Raw genomic sequence first — 22,125 nt, 5'->3', positions numbered from 1 at the left:
TGGCGCTTCTTGGTCTGTGCTGGAAATGTGATTGACTTAACTCGACATTACTTTGACACTGGCAAACGTGGAAACTAAATTGAAGATCGCGTGTTGCGAGATGATCACGCCATTTCACTTTTTATATTCTAAATGAAATAAAAAGCACAGCACATGCCTGTATAACACTATATATACAACATGGTGTGCCTCGTCTAACAGCGGGCCAGTGGCGCAATGGATAACGCGTCTGACTACGGATCAGAAGATTCTAGGTTCGACTCCTGGCTGGCTCGTACTTTTTATTTAATAAATAAAACGTTTTAAACTAAAAATGACACTAAATGTAAAATTTTCAACAAAATCTTCATAACCAACTAAATTAGAATATGTAACACAACCGATGGAATAAAATGAAATAACACATATTGTTCCGGGTAGATGAAATAAAATGGAAATGATGTATTAAATGGAACATTTTTTAAACCACTTTCTTGCAAGAAAACATATTTGGTAATTTTAACATGTAAAATTACGAATCGCTGGATATGTCACGTGTCACGTCTAACGTAATCCAAATGGAGCCCAAACAATTTTATATATGACCGCTAGAGGGAAGCATTGTATAGTACTGCATGTTTGTTTCCAGTAATTGTTATTCTGATGCGTCATTGTTCACACACGGTCGTGAGGTACTTTAACGGTTGCTTAAATATACCCATTTCTTTTCTTCCATTAGTTCGTCTTAAGTAAAATATTTTGTGATCATTGCGGTCAGACTTTTACTATATTTACGCATGACTAAAAAAATCATTGATATTCGCATGAAATAGAAAGTGGACATTTCACCACTAAATGGCATTAGATAGGTCAAGAAGAGTGCAACTCAAGTAACAATTTACTCCCCACCATTAATCGTTCGCTGTAAGAAAACGTTCTTAAATCTGCATGTCTACATATTTCCAAACGATGAAGACAGACACCACACTCAAGGCATGTCAGCTGTCACATTTCTGGTGGTTATGATCGTCACAGTCAGTGTCAGTGTCAGTAATATAGTTGAATGGAAAATGAATAATTTGAGCTACAGTCAGTCTTAATCTATGAGGAGGGTGACTCAACGTTATTCTAATGGCAAAATGCACCTATAATATACTGTTTGATTATGTCTACCTTAAAGTGCTGCTGAGAAGATCAACTAAAATGTCTCTCGGTGTGATTGTGAGGACCAAAGGATGTTCGTCTATGTGTGCCCTGTGATTGGCTGGCGACCAGTTCAGGGTGTACCACGCCTAATTCTCGAAGAGATCTCGGACAGACTTCATCACGTCCCGCGACCCATGTGAGGATAAGCAGATCAGAAAATGGATGGATGGATAAACTAACCACTTTACTTGTGGATTGAATTACTTTTTATTTAACTTCCATCGGTTTAATGGATTTTACATTTAATGAATTCATTAGAAACGTTGTATTGAGTGAACATTGACAAGTCTTCTTTGTAAAAGATCAATGGCACATATTTGTAAACGTATTTTTAGTATATGTATTCATTACGAAAAGAACGTCGAGTTTTACCAATTGTTTTGGGGTGTACTGAGTTTTTTGTGATAAATATTAATATTAACGGTCAATGTAGTAAATTCCTGTTGTTCCAGTTGTCACATGTTGATCACGGGGCTTTCCTCGACGCCTTTAAATTGGATGTACATTTACAATTAATTCAAGTAGATATTTAATATGATAGTGCGGTGCTTTGGGTGAGCGGCAATTGCAATACAGTACTACACTTAAATTATTATTTCAAAACGCTTTGTTACTTTTTCTATGGCTTTCATTCGTCACTGTTGGCGGAAGTATGTCGTTTATTCAATGTTGTGTTCAGGTACTCCCCGTAAAAACATATTCAGTGAACAAAGACTGACGTTCTCGTCTGAAAACAAATGCATTTTTCGTCGACACTGCAACGTCACAGATCACATTTTACGCTTGTTTTGCCAAGATCTAGATGTAGAACGTACGCATAACTGACGTCAGAAGGACGAAATCTTTCTCAACCGATTGTTCGCTGATCAAAATAGCAGTAACTAAAGTACATCTCGTCCCATTTAACTCGAGAAATCAATGGTTTCTTTCCAAATTACTTTACAAACGGTAGTAATAGCGATGAGTTAACATCAGCTGCTGAGACATTTTCATAGTTTCTCGAGTTCAGGGGGCGCTGCAATTGATTTTTTTCTTCCATGAGTGGGAACTCTGAAATTCAGACTTCCCAGTGCAACCCCAACGCAGCTCAACTGTACGTGTTAGAACTCGCTACAAAAAGAAACATCCGGTGCAAGATAAAGTAACGTTTACTTCACGATGTAAGTTTTAATAATTTACAGTATATGCACGTCTAAGATATCGTGTTGTTGGTTCAAACAAGATTAGAACACTGGGTCTGTATTTTTGCGGAAAATTGAACGAAGCATACGCCCTAAATTTAGCTGTTAGCACGCAACAAGTGGTAGTTTGTTAACCAGGCAATTTCCTCAGAGGTTTACATTAACTATACAGATTCTGCATTTGAGCCGAGTAACTTTATCATTTACTCTTACTTGTGTTTTTGTTGTTGTTGCTGGATGGCAACTTACACATACGTTGTACTGCTCTTCCGACAATAACTGCAATGCACTTTAGCATCCCCGAGCAGTTCATTTATATCCTCAACGTCAGAACTTCATAACTTTTTTTTCACCACAATAAATCAATTAAATCGTCAAATGGTGAATCAACTCGATAAACAGACTGCACAGCAACTGGGGGTTGTTTAAACCGCCTTAACTGAGGTTTTTGGATTTCAGGCCAAATTGTATGACAAGTCTACGTTGAGAAAATCGATGAACTGCGAAATGTAAACGTCTTTTTGGTTGTTTATAATCGGTGAGTTTCAGCATGTATGTTTTTGGAGTTACTTTGCCGTGTCAAATTATCTAATCAGCATGACTATATGTACAACAGGAATGTAGTGACATTGTACCGGCTGCATGCAGGCCTTATCCAGTGTCACAAGTGTTTTTCTGTGCTGTGTTATGGGTTGGACAGAGAGAATGTTCATACAGTCGCTTTCCAGTTTATTCTTGAAATAGATTGCTCTTTTCTAGATACTTAGTTCACCAAATCTTTTTGAACGGTGATACTTAACGTGTGGTAATAGCATCACTTGGTTATATACAAGTAACATTTACATTTAATACATAATATGCAAGCATAAATATAAAGTTGAAGCTTGTTTAAAAAAAATCCTCTCCAGGACATGTTTTTTTTTTTTACCTTCAGTACCGTTCTCTTGTTTTTAACTTTTAATTGTAGTTCAGTATGCTACATTATCATGCAATCCTTAAGAACTGTTTGTTCTTGGGTGTTTTTTTTAATTTAAAATCTTTTATTTCACAGTTTTGTACAGTTTGCAATTAGACGTGACACAGATCTGATTGGCTGTGTTGGATGGGCAGATATTTTGCATTGTTATGCAAAATCGGTGTTCGGTTGCAATGTTATAATTTACCGATTGATCGATGACGTCACTGATCGTAGCCGCAAAATATAACATTACAGTAAACACAATCCGATTCGTTCTATTCTGTGCTGTCATCGATAATAACTCTGGGGAACGCAATTTTTGTTGAGTTTGGTCTGACAGCTGTTTTTAACATGTTTTTGGGTGTAGAATCAAAAAACAGATTTCAGTTTTTCTCCATCAGGTCAATTTTTACATAAACATACAAATACTAAACTTAGGGTAAAAATTATACATTGTGTACACTGGTCTGGGTGAATATGTGCAGCTCAAAGGTGAGTATCTTCACATTGACACGCAGGCACACACACACACACACACACACACACACACACGTGTATATATAATAATATACATCGTTTTCTCCAGGTCAGGCTTAGTTCCAGAAGGTTCCGCTGCTGGGTCAAGCAACAAGCGTTTGCAGCAGACCCAAGCCCAGGTTGATGAGGTATGACAACTCTGCACAAGTCAAACTACTGTTTTCCTTCTTTTCCGAAAAAATATTGACACAACATCATTGTTGGCAGTGATGCTGTTGCTGGATCTGTTCACTGTATCACTTTTGAAAATGTTTGCGATAAATTTTCTAATTTGTTCTTGAATTGTGGTATGATGGGTTTGTTTCTTGAGCTCTTGTAGCCTGTGTCACTTTGTCTGACAGATTTTAATTATTTCTTCACTCAAATATGATGCTGGGGTGTTGCCAGGGAAATTGAACTTGGCTATCCCAAAACTGTCTTTGGTCACAGTTACTTTGTGCTTTAACGGGGTGGGGGGGTTCTTTTTCATGTAGGGATTTTTTTTTTGCGTGTGCCTTAATAAATTAAATTTGCATTTAGAAACAGCATTTTGTATTTTCTTGGGTAGTCTCTGTGCGATCCGAAAATTGGTTTGATGAACTGAAACCTTCGTGTGCGATAAATGTGCAAAGAGCACAGAAATCAGGAAGGGCGCAAATACCGTTTCAGAGCACTGTATGTGCAGAGTAGTTTTGAAATTTTACCAGATTTTGTTCAAACTCAGTGGTTCCATTGTATTTACCCAAAGCTACAAATATGTTTTCACTATAAAGCTAATGAAAGGTGATGTTTAATTGTATTCCAAGTTTAGTCAGCAATATTCAGAGCACACATTAACCTTCCATGCAGTGATGAAGTCACGTCATTTTTGGACACGTTTAATACTCACTTCCTAGTGAAAGTTGCTTTCATCAAAATTTTACCCTTTGGTTTTGTTTGTGTTGAGGTGTGAGTGATGTCAGCACAGAGCCTCCATTGATCGTCTCTCCTTCTCACTGCCCCTGGCGACCCTATGACTCACTGTTTCTTCATGTGTGTCTCGAACAGAGAATTGCATAACCTTTGGCGTCACTGTTCGGAATCGCCATTGGAGAAGAGTGTTGCACGCAAACACGTTTCACTTGTTAATTCACGTGCCTGAAAATATTCAGACAATACTCCTCTGATATGACGTATGACAAAATGCCGTTCCCATTTTTTTTTGTGCTCAAATTAGCCCCTCCTACACAGATTGTCAACTTTGAGCATGTCCACAGAGCCTCCAATTGGTTGCTGGAGTCTTATATAATCACAGCCCATGGTTATGTAATGCTTGCACACTCCTCTGCACTCTGTTGCTCTGTCTGAGCGAAGTGGCAGTAGTCGAGTTTGTGGATCAGTGGAACATGTGGGTTGTGTGCGTTCGCTGATACTGTCTGTTACTTCAAAGTGAGAGATTCAAAGAGATTTATGTAGAGCTACCACTAACAATGATTGAAATGATACATTTGTTGGTTTATTTTGGCTATTAATCAATGAATCGGATGAAAAACTAACTGCCTCTGGGTTTCAAGGGAAAGTCAACCCAATTATATTCTCTGCCCCTCCACTAATCTAAACACGGCATTCTGGTTAATAATGCGTTTGTGGGATGTGAGTTCAGCAGCAAAATCCATTAAAAATAAAATCTCGCCTCATGTTTACTGAAACCAAGCCATGATTTTTTTCCCCCTGAGTCCTGAGCAGCTGTGATGTCATTTTCAGACAACAGCAAGTGGCAAAATGGCCACCCCCTGAAATGTACAAAAACAGGTGGATTTTATTGCTCAACCCATATTCTACAAATGTAATAGTAATAGGAATGCCGTGTTTACACCAGTAGGGCTGCATAGAACTTATGATTGTAAGGAAAATTTGGGGGTTGACTTTCCCTTTAAATAATTCACATCAGTATACAGAACACAGAATTTGAATCTCTAATTGTGCTAAATAATTTACATGTGTTGCTCCAATATGGTGTTTTGTTCATTCTGAATTCTTTTTTTAACGCTACTATCCATGCAATATGCGGTTGTGGACATTTGATATGACACAGTCAGAATTAATTCATTTGTCAACTGTGGTGGTTTTGTGAGCAGGTGGTGGATATTATGCGCGTGAATGTGGACAAAGTGCTGGAACGTGACCAGAAATTATCCGAATTGGATGACAGAGCAGACGCACTCCAAGCTGGAGCATCCCAGTTTGAGACCAGTGCTGCCAAACTGAAGAGGAAGTACTGGTGGAAAAACTGCAAGGTGTGATTTTGACAGATGTGGTTGCAAAGCAGAATAATGAAATCAAGACTGTTTTTGAATAGAGTTAAGCTGATTTTTGCTCTGACGTTCTTTGCCGATTTTCCTTGCAGATGTGGGCCATCCTGATAGCAGTCGTACTGATTATCATTGTCATCATTATTAGTGAGTATCGCGCAATGCAAATGTTTGTACTAAGGAATGGTTTGAAAAGAAATTGCATTGTTTCAGTAACTTAGGTGAATTTAGACTTTTATTGACTTTTTTTTCGCCGTATAGTAGTTGAACTGTTTGCCTTGTTTGTCTTTTGTACAAATGTGCTTTATTTGTGTCCATTTTTAGTTTGGTCAAGAGCATAAAACGGCATCAGTAAGAGGAAGAAAGGAGCAAAGAGGAGATTAGCAACTTGCATCGTTGAGAGGCATAGAGACAGAGGTCACAATCATATTTAGTGGCTTCTCAGTTCCGCATTATCTTCTTTGGAAGGGGGAGGGCGTCTTCATTCCTTGTCCCGCGTGTGTACTGAGATGTTCCTCAGTAAAGGTAATGGGCTAACTACAAGCCATTCTTATGCAGTGCCACATACCAAAGACACATAAACAAATAATTCAATAATTGAACTGAAACTAAAACCCCATGTCACTTGTTGGAAACAAAACTATGCTGCCTTGTTGTAAATTATTACAAAACATACCCCATTGTCCTTCTCTACGACACAAAATAAGATGCCTTGTTGTGAACTCCTCTTGCATTTTGTTTTTGTGTTTGCTAAAAAGCCTACAAAGTGTGTGCCAAGCTAAGAGACGTGCCATCAGAAAGACTTAAAACATTTTCCTCGAAACTGTATTGTGCCTACCACTGAAGCAAATTCAGCATTTTTCACCTGAGAAAGAGCACTCCGATACTGTTTTTTGCTTCTGCCTGACTTCAAAAGACATAGATCTGTTTGATTGTATGATCATGTGACCCAATGCCTTAACTTATTTATACACATGGCTGAGGGCTTTTGTACTCGGTTGTTCGGTAGCTAGAAAAATGTACTTTATTAATTCCTTTACGGAAATATCATTTATAGTGAATTCAATTGTGACTAGATGAAATAATTAAACTGGTCAATTTTTATCAAAGATATCTGAGGAGGAACACGTATGTCTCAGTTCATGATGTTCTGTCCATTTACATCATTGTCTCAGGAATGACTTGGTGTACAGTTAGAGCTCATTTGTGCTCTAATTTGGATAAATGTCTACAGCAGGGATGGGGAATCTACTACCACAATAGCACTCAATACAACTATTAAAATGTTTAGAACCGGTTCCAGAGCACAAGGTAACTGTGATGTCAGCTGATGGCATCTAATCCACAAATGATGATACACCACAATAAACACATTACTTTGCAAGAGTTCCATATGTCCCCCGAAGGGCTTTATAGAAAATGATTATAAGAAGGTTGTGTACCCTCTCCGTTAGTGTCAGGCCAATGGATAGACACATTGTCATAAGTCAGTCTAAATGTCTGCGCCTCTTCCACCCAATGATGTATACCGGTAATTATCTTCCTGATGGAGTCAGCTGTGCCTCCTGAATGCACCCAAACATACTGTGCAGCTAACTTGCTTAAATAACTTACATGAGTGTGGAAATTACACTGATGTATCCCATCCGAATCAAGTGCACGCATGTGTAATGTCATTTTTTTGAGCTATGGTTTTTGAAACTAATGTATGTGGAACTAATCTTCAGTGGGGTTTTTGTGTGTATGTGCGCTGCTGCAAAACATTGTAGCTTGTTGAAATTTGTAGAAAAACTTAGTTCGGGGAATGACGGTGTGAGAATTACATGTACTGTGCCAACACTGGATGATTGCATACCCTGCTGTTGCTTCTATCTTATTAAAATGTGTAAGTAAATGTGTGATTGCTTGTTCACTTTATCACATTGTTAAGAGTATTGTGAATAATATTGGGTCGTTTTATATTTACTACTTTCTTATTACTGTCAGTTTTCAGCACCAGAGCTTTCACAACTTTATTAAACATGTAATTTATATATAGTGTATGGAAATAAATTCACATTTAGATATTTGCCCACAGTTGCGTTTTAACAAATCCACACCCCCCAAACACAGCAAATCCCCACCCCCGAAAAAAAAACAGTAGGATATGTGGATGACAAAAGAAATTGAAGTGAATGAAATCCCCGAAAAAAAACAGTAGGATATGTGGATGACAAAAGAAATTGAAGTGAATGAAATCCTTTTTAATGTCACGTGTGAGTTACGGCCGTTCCACTGATTTGGTGCCATTTGTCTCCCCAAAGTACAAAATGTGTAAATGCCCGGTAAAACTGTTTAATTACTACAATCTGCTTATTGTATGTTAGCATAAATTCTCTGTGACTATATTTCATGCATTAACCAATTTTAGGCTAGAAACTCCTTTATACTTTCATTGCTGTTCCTCAAATGAGGAGTTTAGTACGATAAATAAAAAATGCATGTTTTAGTGAGGGTATGTGGTTCAGAAAATGGATGGTTGCTTATGTGTACTATCCGCGTTAGAGTTAATACAGAAATGTAATTTATTATACCTATATCGATATGAAGTTTGAAATTAACAGCAATCTAATGCGGGAGGTATGAACAATTTTAACAGCAAGTGTTTGGTGTTCATTCTTTCGGTGAAGAAGAGGGGAAGATGCAACGTCTGCGGTGTTTAGCGCATGCGCAATTTGTACCGTACTTGTTTTCCCTCTGTTGTGTAACATGGAAGTCCACGTGAACCACCGCCGACGTTTGCTAAACCAAAATGTAGACACTCCCACAAATGGCGTATCAGCCATTCAAAGAACACATGTAAATTTCGTTGTCCAATCGTCGTGTACTGGGCGGGGCCATACCGAACCGGACTCACGTTGCTCAAATGTGTCAAGCGCACGGTAATTCTTAGCTTTGTGAATAAGATCTAATTTAAAATAGTTTCATTTCGACCAGACGACCTGTTCACGGAAAAATACGTTCAAGTGGAGAAACGCGTGTGGTGTAAAAGGTAAAATATTTCACTAAAAGCTGGTTGTGTGATGTCTTTAATGCTTCCAGGTCGTCTAGCTAACCACATCGTCCACTTTATTACTACACATAAGTGTAGAAGTAAATCTTGAAATTAATATTTTTCTGGGGATCAGTTTTTCATATAACTACTGGCTAACTTCGTGAATTATAGTAATCATTTTAACCTAGTCGAGTGCGTTGCTACGACGGCGGTCGATTATCTTCGTCGCGAAGCCGATAAGTAGCTAATGTTGAGTAACATGTCTGCCATAACGAAAGATGTTCTCTTAAAACATGTTTGAAATACATTCTACACTGTTTGACAGCATTTAGCATCAAGCGCTATAATAATCTTGACGACCGGAGCGGACAAGAAACTGTCATCTGACTTCCCCTCTTCGGCCACGTTTTTCACAATTTCTGGGATTTTATAGGGTCTCTTGCGCTTTGCTTTGTTTTTGTCTTTTCTTTAAAGCTTCTTTTGGAAATGTAATTGTGCATGTCCGTTTGGTGGCACAGAAATACCCACCCACCCACTTTCAACACGCTTATCCGAAGAGGGTCACGGGTGTTGTTGGAGCCTATCCCAGCTGAAGAGGGCGAAAGGCGGACTAACGACTGAACAGGGTGCCAGCCAGTGGCACAGAAATACTTCCATACAAATGCAGCTCATGATTTTCTGGTGAACGAAAGGAGGCTTGGCCGTTTGGGGAGGTGGCATGAATTTGTTTTTTTGGTTCTTAGGTTAATGTGGGAAGAGGCCTCGAACTTTCAAAAGGTGGTCAAGTATGTGTTCTTTGCATATTATTTACCACTCACAAAGGTTTCAGTTCATCAGATGAGTTTTAATATCACACAGAAACAACCCAAGATTTTTTTAAAATGCCTTTTCTAAGGCACCAAAAATCCAAACCTACCTGTCCCTGTGTGAAAATGTAACCTAACAATGGGTCGTGGCACTATTGGCAGCAATAACTGAAATCAAACGTTTGCAATATTTGGTTGTGAGACTTTCACATATCTGTGGAGGATTTTTGGCCCACTCTTCTTTGTAGAATTGCTTTGACTCCACCATATTGGAAGATTTTTTAATTGCATAAACTGCCCGTTTAAGGTCACACCACAGCATCTCAATTGATTTGAAATCCAGACGTTATTGGCCACTCCAAAAACTTTTAAAACTTTTTTTTTAGCCATTCATAGGTGGACTTGCTGGTGTGTTTCGGATCATTGTCCTGCTGCATGATCCAAGAGCACTTGAGTTTGTTGGGCTTTCTCCCTCAGAATTTTCCGGTAGACAGCACAATTCATTGTCCCGTCAATCACAGCAAGTTGTCCTGTTCCTGAGGGAGCAAAGCAGCCACAGACCATCACACCGCCACTATCATGCTTCACTGTTGGCATCATGTTTGTTATGTTGACAAATAAAGGATATCTTATCTTATGTTCTTTTTCTCAAGCACTCTGCCATTTTTACCTGAGACGTAAAAGGCCACACACAGTCCAAAAAGTTCACATTTTTGACTCATCAGTCCACAGAATGTTTTTCCAAAAGTCTTGAGGATAATCAAGATGTCTTTTGGCAAATGTGAGATGAGCCTTGGTTTTCATTTTGGACAGTGGTGGTTTTTGCCTGGGATCTCTCCCATGGATGCCATTTTGGGTCAGTGTCTTTCTTCTGGTAGAATCGTGAACACTGACTTGAACTGAGGCCAAAGAGGTCTGGAGTTCTTTGGCTGTTGTTCTCCGTTCTTTTGCAACCTCCTGGATGTCATTGCACTCTTGGAGTAATTTAATCTGGTCAAACACTCCTAGATATAGTAGCCACTGTTCCCAGTTTTATGCATTTGTGGATAATGGCTCTAGGAGTGGTTTGTTGAAGCCCAAGAGTCTTGGAAATGTCATTGGAACCCTTTCCAGACTGCTACATTTCATAACTTTTTTTTCAAATTTCTTCTTGCATTTCTTTGGATTGTGGCATGATGCGTTTGTTTCCTGAGGTCTTGTACCCTACCGGTACTTCACTTTGTCTGACAGATTCTATATATGTGATTTCTTGATTCAGCAAATGTGGTGCTCAGGTGTTGCCTGTGAAATTGAAGTCACGGTTACTTTGTGATTGAACAAGGGGCGGCGGCAATTACTTTTTCATGAAGGGACAGGTAATTTTGGATTTTTTTTGTGTGTGCTTTAATAAATTTATTAACTGCATTTTGTATTTCCTTAGGTAGTCTCTGTGTGTATTAAAATTAGTTTAGTCAACTGAAACCTCTGTATGTAATAGATACGAAAAGAACACAGAAATCCAGAGGCGGCAAATACTATGTCAAAGCACTCTATGAGCAGGTGGTTTCATTTGCTGAAGAGCAAAGGCTCATATGTGGTTTTATGAGCTCTACCTGTCTCTTTAAGGTCAAAGCAAATGATCACAATGCCTGCGTTTCTTTTGTTTTTATCAGCAGAGTTACAGTATCACAAGATGTCTTCGTGTATTCCAAATTGAGCTTCACGATTATGTAATCCTGCAGAGACTCTGCAGGACATTTTCACTGACTTCTGATTGAGCTTTTCAGCGGGCAGTGGATGTAACAAGGCAGCGGGCCAGGTTTTGGGGATGTAAAGAAATGCAACCGAGGTCAATCATTTCTAGTTTTTCCACCTTTAATGTCAAGTCAAGTCAACAGTATTTACAGAGCACTTTCAAACAGCCATCGCTGCATACAAAGTGCTGTACATGGAGCAAATTAACATGCACAATAAACAGTAAGACAAATAGGTAATAAAGGCGGTAGAAACCACCAAACAGTAAAACCAAGAACAAATCTAAGTCATGCTGAGTCGAATGCCAAAGAATACAAGTGAGTTTTGAGGAGGGCTTTGAAGATGGGCAGCGAGGAGGCTTGCCGAATGTTCAGTGGGAGGTCATTCCAGAGAGATGGACCAGCAACAGAAAAGGCTCGATCCCCTCTGACCCTCAGTTTAGTCCTTGGTACTTCTAATAATGTCTGGTCCACAGACCTGAGGCGCCGGTACTCTTTAAACTGTTTATACCTCTTGGACATTCTTGTAGCTTTAGTATGTGTATTACATTGACAACTTAAAAAAAAGGAATGGACTTTATGAACCGAACACACATTGCAGAGTTTTCTTCCAATAAGCCAACATTGTCACAAGGTTTGATAGAAGTAAGATAATTATGAAAAAAGTCCATTTAGGATTGAAATCAGAGGCTAAGTAAAATAATTCAATGAATACCCACTTGTCTGAAGACAAGTTGAATCTTTAAGAATAATATTCAGATGAGGAGGTCCCATTGTTCATTGGTCTCCACCAATTAAAACCATGTGAGATCTTATTCAAATAATTTTTTCACACTCCAAACCCACAGTGCTGAAGGCGAACCACCTCACCGGCATTCCACACAGATTCCAACAAAGGGCTTCATGGAACCCATTCCTGTTGTTGATCATACGAAGACCCCCATTGACCAGGGTGATTGGCAGAATTACTACTGAGGTGTGACCTAAGCGAAGAAATGCCCGCCAGTGTCAGCAGCCCAGATGTGGAGGAGCCCGTAATATCATCAGCTACAGGAGAAGGTGTCAGAGAAGACAGGATGTCATCGGCGCAGCAGGTCAGAGGTGCTCAATCAATAAGCGTTGGGCTTCACGTGTGCGGAGAAATGGCACAGGAAGACGAGGAGATGACTAGCGGTTCGCACGACCTCGCCTCCCCAGACAATCACAGCGCCACAGGATCCACCTCGGCCTCCACAAAGAGGTATTACGACAACCACCCACAGGACACAGAATGTAATAAGAGTAGGGGGCACTGTTCTTACATTATGATCTCCTCTTCATCCTTTCCCATTGACAAACATGCGCGCAAATGCAATTCGTGGTGGTTATAAACGCAGGAGGCTATATAATGATGTGAAGGGCTTCCTAACCCCGCCTTCCCCTCATGTGTCTTTCTCTGAGCAGCAGTGTGAATGCAGATGGGAGGAAAGGTCAGGTCCACAAAGAGATGAAGAACACAGTCACCGAGATGAAGAAGAGGCTTCCATTTGACAAACGCAGTCGTAGCAAAGCCAGCACTGTCGAGGCTTTGCATTATGCCCTCAAATGCGTCAAGCAAGTCCAAGGTAACCTGCTGCTTAATCAAATATGATTCTCAAACAAGAGAGATTGGGTTAGAGGACGAGTGCTTGCAACTTGCGTGTGTCCTTCTCTGCAGCCAATAGCGAGTATTACAACTTGCTGATGCGAAATGGCCAGGATGAGAAGAGCAATGCCACCGTTTGTACTCGTGAAGAGCTGGAAAGAGTCACCTCAGAACACACCCTGAAGAACACGGTACACAAGCCAACACTTGCTACCCATTTGTCATCATTCTCACTGCAATCTGCACTTTGATCTTACTAATTCAACACAGTAGACCAATTGTTTTGTCAGCTAATTTGATTAGAGAAGGGTATTAAAATTGTGCATGTAGTACGAACCCAAGGACACATTTGCACTTGTCCCTCATTTTTTACACCTGGGTGTGTGTGTGAGTGTATGTTTTTACTGCCTTTGTGCGTGTGTGTGTGTGCGTGTGTGTGTGCTACTTGGCTTGCTTGTGTGCGTGCGCCTCTGTGCCCTTGCTTGTGTAGGACTCCTTCGTTGTGGTCTTCTCGCTGTCGAGTGGCCGTGTGCTACATGCCTCCGAGCAGGCCTCCAGTATCCTGTGCTGCAAGAGGAAGTTCCTGGAGTCGGCCAAGTTTGTGGAGTTGCTCTTCCACCAAGATGTGAACGTCTTCTACTCCTATACGGCACAGCCGCATCTCCCGCCCTGGACCAACTCACACACAGGTGTGCTTGCGAGACAAGTATTATTATTATTATTATTTTGTAATTATTACTAGTAACTTTCATCAAGCCAAAATGCCCAAAAGTGAGAGGTTTTGAGGTGCGGTGAAGCACCACCATGGGATAACCCTTTACATTTTGGTGAACAATCCCGCTAAAGAATGTTATAATCACCATTCAGTCAATATAGCGTACCTGTGAGTGGAATTGTACACAGTGTCCACAACTACCTGTTCGCACATCATGCGTCATCTCCAAACCAGAAAGTGTCTTTCAAAAACAAGAAACAGTAAAAAGGCGTGTAAGGCACCCACTTTGTCTGTCAAAAGGAGAGCTTTTGACCAGTATTGCCAGTCTGTTGAATCATAATGATGATGAGCCTGTGGGAACAGAGACAATGTGTTTAGAACAGGAAACTTTGATATCTTTCATCACCATGTTCACATTGCTCCCGTTCAATTGGTTTGGCTCTCTGTCATTTAAAGGAACAAGGAAGTGGCCATAGATAAAAGCAAACACAAAAGATCAAAACTCCAGCCATGAGCTGAGTTTGAGAATTCACCCATACCGTAGCTCTCTCTAAAAAGTCCACTTTGTGTTTCCTCCAGGATTTTTTTCCATGGTCTTTTCTATTTTTGCGTGGGATTTTTCTGTTAAAAAAAAGTTGATCGTATTGAGCAGAAGGGCCACATTGTAGGAATGTGTTAAATTTAGACTTGAAGGAGTTGCTGTGCCTTATAGTGAATAGTGACGTTCGCAAGATTCTGTAACTCTCCTGGTTGTTTTCCAAATGGCAAAGGTAAGTGTTGCACTTTTCCATATATTTTCTTTTGTACTGTTAGGTCGGTTGTACTGGACTCCGGTATGTTATTGAAAATACATTCAATTTCTTTGTTGCTACGTCTACAGCTGGAGTTTTATTTGACTCAGCCCAGGTCAAGTCTTTCTTCTGCAGAATCAGGTCAGCATTTATGTCACAATATCTGATTTGAAAAAAAAAATCCAACAAAGCCCTGGTAGAAAAATGCTCAAACCGCAATTCTGCAGCTGTTTTATATGGTGACTTGTACGTGACATTAAACTTGCTATTGGTGTTTCAGAGGTGGCAAGGATCGCGAGGGTGAGATGCGCTACAACCCATTTCGCATCACACCTTACCTGCTGAAAGTGCAGGGAACGGGGAGCAGTGGGAAGGTGGAAGAGCTGTGCTGCTTGGCACTGGCTGAACGCATCATTTCAGGATATGAGGGTAATCCTTATCATTAACGCCGCATACACCCCACACATTCAGCTCTACCCCAGTGATAACTCACAACTTTCTGTTAACATGGTAGATGTTTACTTTTCTCCTTGATGTTTGCAGAAATAACGCTAGTGACTTAATTTGCTTCAAGAGTACCATACAAGTGATGTATTATTTGCATTCCCAGCACCACGGATTCCCATGGACAAGCGCATCTTCACCACCACCCATTCACCTGGCTGTGTGTTCCTCGAAGTGGACGACAGGTCATTAGCCATTCACGTCTGCGAGGCATTCACCTGACCACCAAGTTAATTTCGTGACATCCCACAGGGCAGTGCCATTGCTAGGATACCTCCCTCAAGATCTGATTGGCACCTCGTTGTTAACCAGCATTCATCCAGACGACCGTGCCCTCTTGCTGTCAATGCACCGGAAGGGTATGGTTTGACTTGTTTGACATACCCGCTGAATAATCTTGGATGAGTACAACTTCAACCTGCTTGTTATTTATTTATTTTCTCATTTTATTATATCTTTTATGTAGTGTTGAAGTACGCGGGTCAGTCACCGTTTGAACACTCGCCGGTTCGATTGCGCTGTCAGAATGGAGATTATATCACACTGGACACCAGCTGGTCCAGCTTCATCAACCCTTGGAGCCGCAAGGTGGCCTTCATCATAGGACGCCACAAAGTCAGAACGTAAGCAGTAATAAAACACATTCACAACCACGCAGTGGTCCCAGGTGGAGAATTAAATGTGTGAAAAGACTTGTAATGTCTGCTGTTTGGCTAGGACTCCACTGAATGAGGATGTGTTTGCTGCTCAGAGTAAAGTGGATTTAACTGTGACCCATGAAGAAATCAAAGATTTGCAAGCCAAGATCTATAAACTCTTCTTGCAGGTGATTATCAAAAGGGTATGCGTGATGCTACGCATGCACTTATTGGAGTTCATAACATTGCTCGCAAAGAAAAATTTTCAGGGCTCTTGCTCAACTTCATTAATGAGCCTTTCCATCCCGCCTCCCTTCCCCAGCCTGTCCATAACAACGGTTCCAGTGGTTATGGCAGTTTAGGAAGTAACGGTTCTCATGAGCATTACATCAGCGTAGCTTCTTCGAGCGACAGCAACGGTAACTTGTGGGAGGACTCACACCGGGAACCCGTAAGTCCCGAAATCGCCACATGCTCGTTGTGAAGTGTCAACGCTGCAACCAAGTTGAATTACATTGCGTCTTTGTGTTCTTGCAGATGACTCTTCAGCAAATCTGTGCAGATGTGAACAGAGTCAGGAATTGGGGAAAGCGGGCCTATTTTGATACCAGCCACAAAATTCCTCTGTTTGGCAAACCCGCCCCAGGTAGTGCAAAACAACAAATGATCTGAAGTCCAAATAAAGTGTTTTTTTGCGGTGTTGAATGTTAATTGAATTGACATTGTTGTCCTATAGCACACTTGGTTCCGGTAGCCTCCCATCCTGACGTGGGGGATCCTGATGAAAGCAGGAAACCAACACATATTCCCTCCTACCAGCAGATCAATTGTGTGGACAACATTATTAGGTACGTACAGTATGTGTGGTCTTTGTGTCATCTTTATCGAATACCAAATTCCTCTTCATCTGTTTATCCACTGTATGCCTTTGGCGGTGTCATACAGATATTTGGAGAGCTGTACAGGGCCAGCTTTGAAGCGGAAAAGCGAATCTCATTCCCTTGCCACTTCTTCTTCCTCATCCTCTACCTCTGAAGATGACAGGCCTGCCAGAGCCAATGACACAGCCCAAGCTGCTTCAGATGGTAAAAACACTAACGTGAATCAAGTTTGTTCGTTGATTTTTTTGTTTTTGTTTTTTTTAATAATCTAATTTCTCCGAAATGTGTTCTCTCTGTCCAGTGGCGATGTTGGAAAGCGAGGTATCGGTCGGGCCTAGCACCGCAGCTATTGTTGGAGCTCCTCTAACAGACATCACCATGTCCACTAAGGCAATGAGTGTGGTCTCTGTCACCAGTCAATGTTCGTACAGTAGCACCATCGTCCATGTTCCCCAACCTGAATCAGGTATGTATGATACATGCTCTGAACGGATTTGTATTTGGAGAACTAGTCGTTGCAGCTACAGCAAATGAAAATGATGTTGTTGAGGTCAGGGCTCACCATTTTTTCCAAACCAAACTTATCCCTGTGTGGGTTTTATTGCTCTACATAGGGCAGATTCCTCTTAAAATATTTTGAGAGCTGTCTCACAACTTTTGTTCATATATTGTATTTAATATACTGTTCTGAGATGAATGCAATCTCATAAAAGCCTTCTCCGTATGATTTTTTTGAATTTTTATTTTATTTTTTTGTGTGTGGTTCCTCTCAACAGAGGCTACGGCGCTAGAGGACGTGCCAATGGGCAGCGAGCCCACTGATGCTGCTCCAGCCACAGGCCATCTAGCGCCAAGCCCTGCCACTGAGGAGCGAAGGTTTATAGGTCTTACCAAGGAGGTGCTTTCAGCTCACACGCAGAAGGAGGAGCAAGAGTATGTGGACCGATTTCGCAATCGCATTCTGCAGAGCCCCTATAGTTTCTATCTCCAGCTGGACAACAGCTCGATGGCTCACTCACAACACAGAGGTTTGTGTTGACAAACACAAATGGCTGACACACCAAAATATTTGTGCATATTAATTAAAATGCCCCGTTTCAAATCTAATTTGCGACAGGTGAATATGCACGTCCAATGAGCGTTGGGGGGCTTAACCGCTCTCGAAGAGTAAAGCCCCGACTTAGGCGGCCCAAACCCGTGGGCTCTTCAGACAGCTATGCCTCGCCACCTGTACCATCTCGTCGTGTCCCAGACTCCTCCTGGCCCTCGTCAGAATCCTCCCAGCCACAGATAGCAGCGACCTACAATCAAACATCTCCACTTCAAGCGCCATTCTTTCCCATGTTGGCGCCCCAACCGGCCCCAGAGCAACCGTCAAGACTGCAACAGCTACCTGGAGCCCCTCCTATGGTGGTGCAGCCCCCTGACCAGACCCAGCTCAATTATAATTTCCATCTCATGCAGCAAAACCAGAATGTGCCCGGCATGCAAAATATACAGATGGAACCCATCCAGAATCTGCAGAATATCCCCAATTTTCACAACATTCAACCCATGGCGCCAGCCCAGAGTATCAATCCCTTCATGACACCAGTCATGGCTGTCATCCTGCCCAACTACCCAACTTTCACGCCAGGTTATCCATCCATTTATCCCCCCTCCGCTGCCTCCATGCTGCCCCAGGCGCCCATCACCATGGCGGGATTCGCCCCTGGGGTCCCCTTTCCACAACCCCAGTTCCAAGTGCAGCCTGTGCCCCAAGCTCAGACTTCCCCTGGCCCCCTGCTCGGCTCACAGAGGGCCTGCTCCTCCGTCGGGGAAGAGGAGGAGACGGCAGGCCCGCGTGCATTATTTTCCAGCTCACGCTCAAGCTCTCCACTTCAGCTCAACTTGCTGCAGGAGGAACTGCCCAAACCGAATGAAGGACAGAGCAGCACTGGACACAACCTAGCAGAAAGCATTCATGAGCAGGGTGACAATGAGGTGATGGCAATAAAACTTCTCTCATCACAACTACCACATTTGCCTTTAGTACAGAGTCAAAAATTGTCACTTTTTTATACAGCTCTGTTGCGGTTACGCTAGGGTTCTGACCAAACATTTTCCCCTCCTCAGGGTGATGCCCCCAGTGATTCTGGGAACCATGATGTTCAGTCCACCTCCAGTGAGCTCCTTGACCTTTTGCTGCAAGAAGATGCGCGGTCAGGGACCGGCTCCAATGCCTCTGGGTCTGGATCAGGGGAGTCTGGAGGCTCACTGGGGTCTGGGTCTGGATCCGGCTCCAATGGAACCTCAACCTCTCACACTGGTAAGCATCCCAAACAGGGGAATTTTGACATCACAAATTCATTGAAGAACAGTGGAAATGGCAAAACCAAACGCAACCAACTCCATGACTTTGTAAACCTTCTAAACTGCTCTCATTTTGAAACAATATCTGACTGTCATCATAAAGCGAATTTAACCACTATGTAATAAAGCTGAAATACAGCAAAAATACTCAGCTCAGCACTCAATTTAGTGTTTTGTAGTTGTAATCACATATTTTATTCTTTGCCCTTACTTTACCCAGCGGTGGTGATTTCAGAAAAAAAAATAGTCACAGAAAATACTTCCAAAATTAGCTTGATTGTGTGACATTTGAGGCACTGTGAACATTCTACTGCAGGGCAGAGACAAATAACTTCCTTCTAATAGCAAGTAGAGGGGAATGATTCCCACTTTCTATGTGGTTTCAGGCAGCAGCAACAGCAGCAAATACTTTGCCAGCAACGATTCCTCAGACACATCACGCAAAGCCCGCAAGAGCCAGGAAGCGCCAGCAGAGCACCCACGCAGCTTCGACAATCAGGTGGAGAGCTCGCTGTGGAGCATGATTCAGCACACGTCGGAGCATGTCATGATGACGTACCAGATCCACACGAGGTATATACATACGCAATCAGCTCCCTACCCTTTTCACTCCAATATTAATATTTTTTTTAATCATCTCTTACTTAGTACCTTGGCAGATTATATCATAACTATTAGCTATGTGAAGTAAACCTCATTATTCACAGGGACAAAGTGCCCGGCTGACTGCCTCTCGAAAAATGTTGACAATTACTTGTTTTAATAATTTGAACATTCCACAAATTATTGCCCCAAAACACTCCAGTTAATTTTAAATTCAACTTCCAAGATTTAGCTTGAAAACAAATGACTTCCATTTGATTTGGGAGGAGAAAAAAAACAAAACAAAAAAAAACAGCACAGAAAGTGTCAGAACTCTGTTGCTATCTCGCCACTGTAAATCTAAATTTATGGTACTGGGCATGTCTCCTTTGCTGAGATAATCCATCCAATCAGCATGTCAAGATGCTGATTGTTGCACAGGTGTGCATTACACAGTCCATAATAAAAGGTCGCCCTAAATTTGACTATTTTTTTTTTCTTTAATCACACTTTTACAAATTCCTTCCAACATCCAGCAACTTGGCACAGCCATTGAAGAGGAGTGGACGAACATTCCACAGGCCAGTTAACAACCTGAATAATTCGGTGATGCAAATGGTAGTCAGTAAATGTTTTATCATAGCAGCTGTTTGAGGCTAGAAGGCACGTTTCATTTTGTGTGACTGCAATGTCGGTTTTAAAGGTCTGTCATAACTAAACGCTGTGTGTTGTTTGGATGGTTCGCTATTTATTTAGTTTATGTATTACCTCCTCCAGGGACCAGAATGAGGTATTGGCTGAGGACAGGGAAAAACTGCGAGTGCTTCAGCCTCTCCAGCCATGGTTCAGCCAAGATCAGCGTGAGGAGCTGGCCCTGGTCCACCCCTGGATTCAGCAACACACCATCCCACAAGAGATAGACACTCAGGTGGGAATGCGCGTGCAAGTCCGCAGTCATTCATCTCCGTTGCTCACCTAAACATCCATGTGATCATGCCCCCACCCCAAACCCCTTGTTCTTCAGGGTTGTGTGACCTGCAACGTCGGTGCGGGAGCGGCCCATTCACCTTCGCCCCCAGACCCCGACAGCTCGTCCCCTCTGGAGGTTCTGGAGCCGGACTCAATTGTGGACACTTGAGAGCTGTGACCCCAAAATTACCATCCATCCTCAACAACTCTCACCGTGCATCTTGTCTGATCAAGCCAGATGATTTATTCTCTGTCCGTTTGGATAGTTTGATTTGAAAAGGGGGGCAAGAGCGGTGGGCGTTTCATTTTACAGGGATTTATGCTCAGTCATCCGAAAGCGAGTGCGGTCATGGGACCATGACTATTATACCTCTCTTGGTGTTGTATTTCATGTATTTCCTCCGACTACTTTGAGCAGATGCCCGCGCCCATTGTTTCTGCCCCCCATTAACATGAACCCTGTGCACTCACAGTAGGCCTGTAGGTCAAGTGTGACCATGTGGCAGGACAAAGGCCATACTGGACCGGTCCAAGTATCACAACACAAGCGGCACACTGAAGTGACAATGGAGTACAGGTTGAAAGACTATTTTAGGAAATGGGTCTTATTGTTAACGCCCCCTGAAGACAAGCACTGTGCGCACAGACATCGCTGCCCCAGTTTGTGCGACCCGACACAAAGCAAGCACTTAATGTACATTGTGTATACTTTGTACAGTACATGTAAACTCCTTCCCTGACATGTCGCACAACGGTGGACACAAGGTAGATGTTTTAACGGTTGTCTGGATACAAAGACGTGCTACTTTCTGTCAGATGACACTCTTAACCTTATTGGATGAATTGCTGCTGGAGTGTCACCTTTGTATTCTATTGGTCGATTATATGCCGTTGAGATGTCCGTTAGGTATGCGGACCCCTGAACAGCAGCAGATACACTTCATCACTTGAAGGAGAATTTACAGTGCCCCAAGAATGCTCCTTCTCTCCCTAATAATCCTGCCCTATTCCTAAACTCACTGTACAAAGTACACGTGATCCTGGGATTACTTACATATTCCTTATGTGTGTGTTTGCGCGCGCGCGTGTGTGTTTCCACTCGACTCTGAATGTTGTGGCTATTGTTATGTGCTGCTGTAAGTGAGCGCTTGACTGCTGCTTCCTTCCATACAGTGGCCCAATTATGTAAAACCAACCTGGTTTTCTTACCAATTTTAGATTGAGATTGATTATATATAACAGTGTCATGTTTTTGTAGGAGAGATGTACATGAAACTTCACAGTGTATAAAAGCCATTTGTCTTGAATTCAGGGACTGTTTGTGACACAAAGGAATGAATAAATGCACTATGATGTCTGAGCTTT

The 22,125-nt window shown here is 41.8% G+C and overlaps 2 protein-coding genes and 1 non-coding gene across 3 annotated transcripts; all 3 read left to right on the top strand.

Annotated features, from left to right (window-relative positions):
• The first annotated feature begins 202 nt into the window (after positions 1-202).
• Positions 203-275, top strand: trnar-acg (transfer RNA arginine (anticodon ACG)). Its single transcript has one exon. It is a non-coding gene; the product is annotated as a tRNA-Arg (tRNA).
• A 1,823-nt stretch (positions 276-2,098) lies between these two features.
• Positions 2,099-8,025, top strand: vamp3 (vesicle-associated membrane protein 3 (cellubrevin)). The gene is made up of 5 exons (XM_052076257.1): positions 2,099-2,345; positions 3,911-3,989; positions 5,958-6,116; positions 6,227-6,278; positions 6,456-8,025. Coding segments are annotated over exons 1-5 (309 nt in total). The 5' UTR covers positions 2,099-2,343; the 3' UTR covers positions 6,473-8,025.
• Positions 8,026-8,993: 968 nt separating this feature from the next.
• per3 (period circadian clock 3) lies at positions 8,994-22,120 on the top strand. Its single transcript, XM_052076240.1, has 22 exons — positions 8,994-9,162; positions 12,553-12,944; positions 13,148-13,308; positions 13,401-13,519; positions 13,819-14,017; positions 14,924-14,975; positions 15,115-15,263; positions 15,445-15,523; positions 15,591-15,697; positions 15,805-15,961; positions 16,056-16,164; positions 16,299-16,427; positions 16,514-16,622; positions 16,713-16,824; positions 16,922-17,061; positions 17,159-17,323; positions 17,634-17,885; positions 17,975-18,840; positions 18,973-19,165; positions 19,596-19,782; positions 20,569-20,719; positions 20,816-22,120. The coding sequence occupies exons 2-22, from the start codon at positions 12,700-12,702 to the stop codon at positions 20,927-20,929; spliced, it is 3,795 nt and encodes a 1,264-aa protein (XP_051932200.1). The 5' UTR covers positions 8,994-9,162; positions 12,553-12,699; the 3' UTR covers positions 20,930-22,120.
• Positions 22,121-22,125: the final 5 nt, after the last annotated feature.

This window comes from Hippocampus zosterae, chromosome 9, assembly GCF_025434085.1.
Source record: "Hippocampus zosterae strain Florida chromosome 9, ASM2543408v3, whole genome shotgun sequence".
NCBI lineage: Eukaryota > Metazoa > Chordata > Actinopteri > Syngnathiformes > Syngnathidae > Hippocampus > Hippocampus zosterae.
The sequence above is the reverse complement of the archived record's forward strand: the minus strand, read 5'-3'. Positions and strand labels throughout refer to the sequence as shown.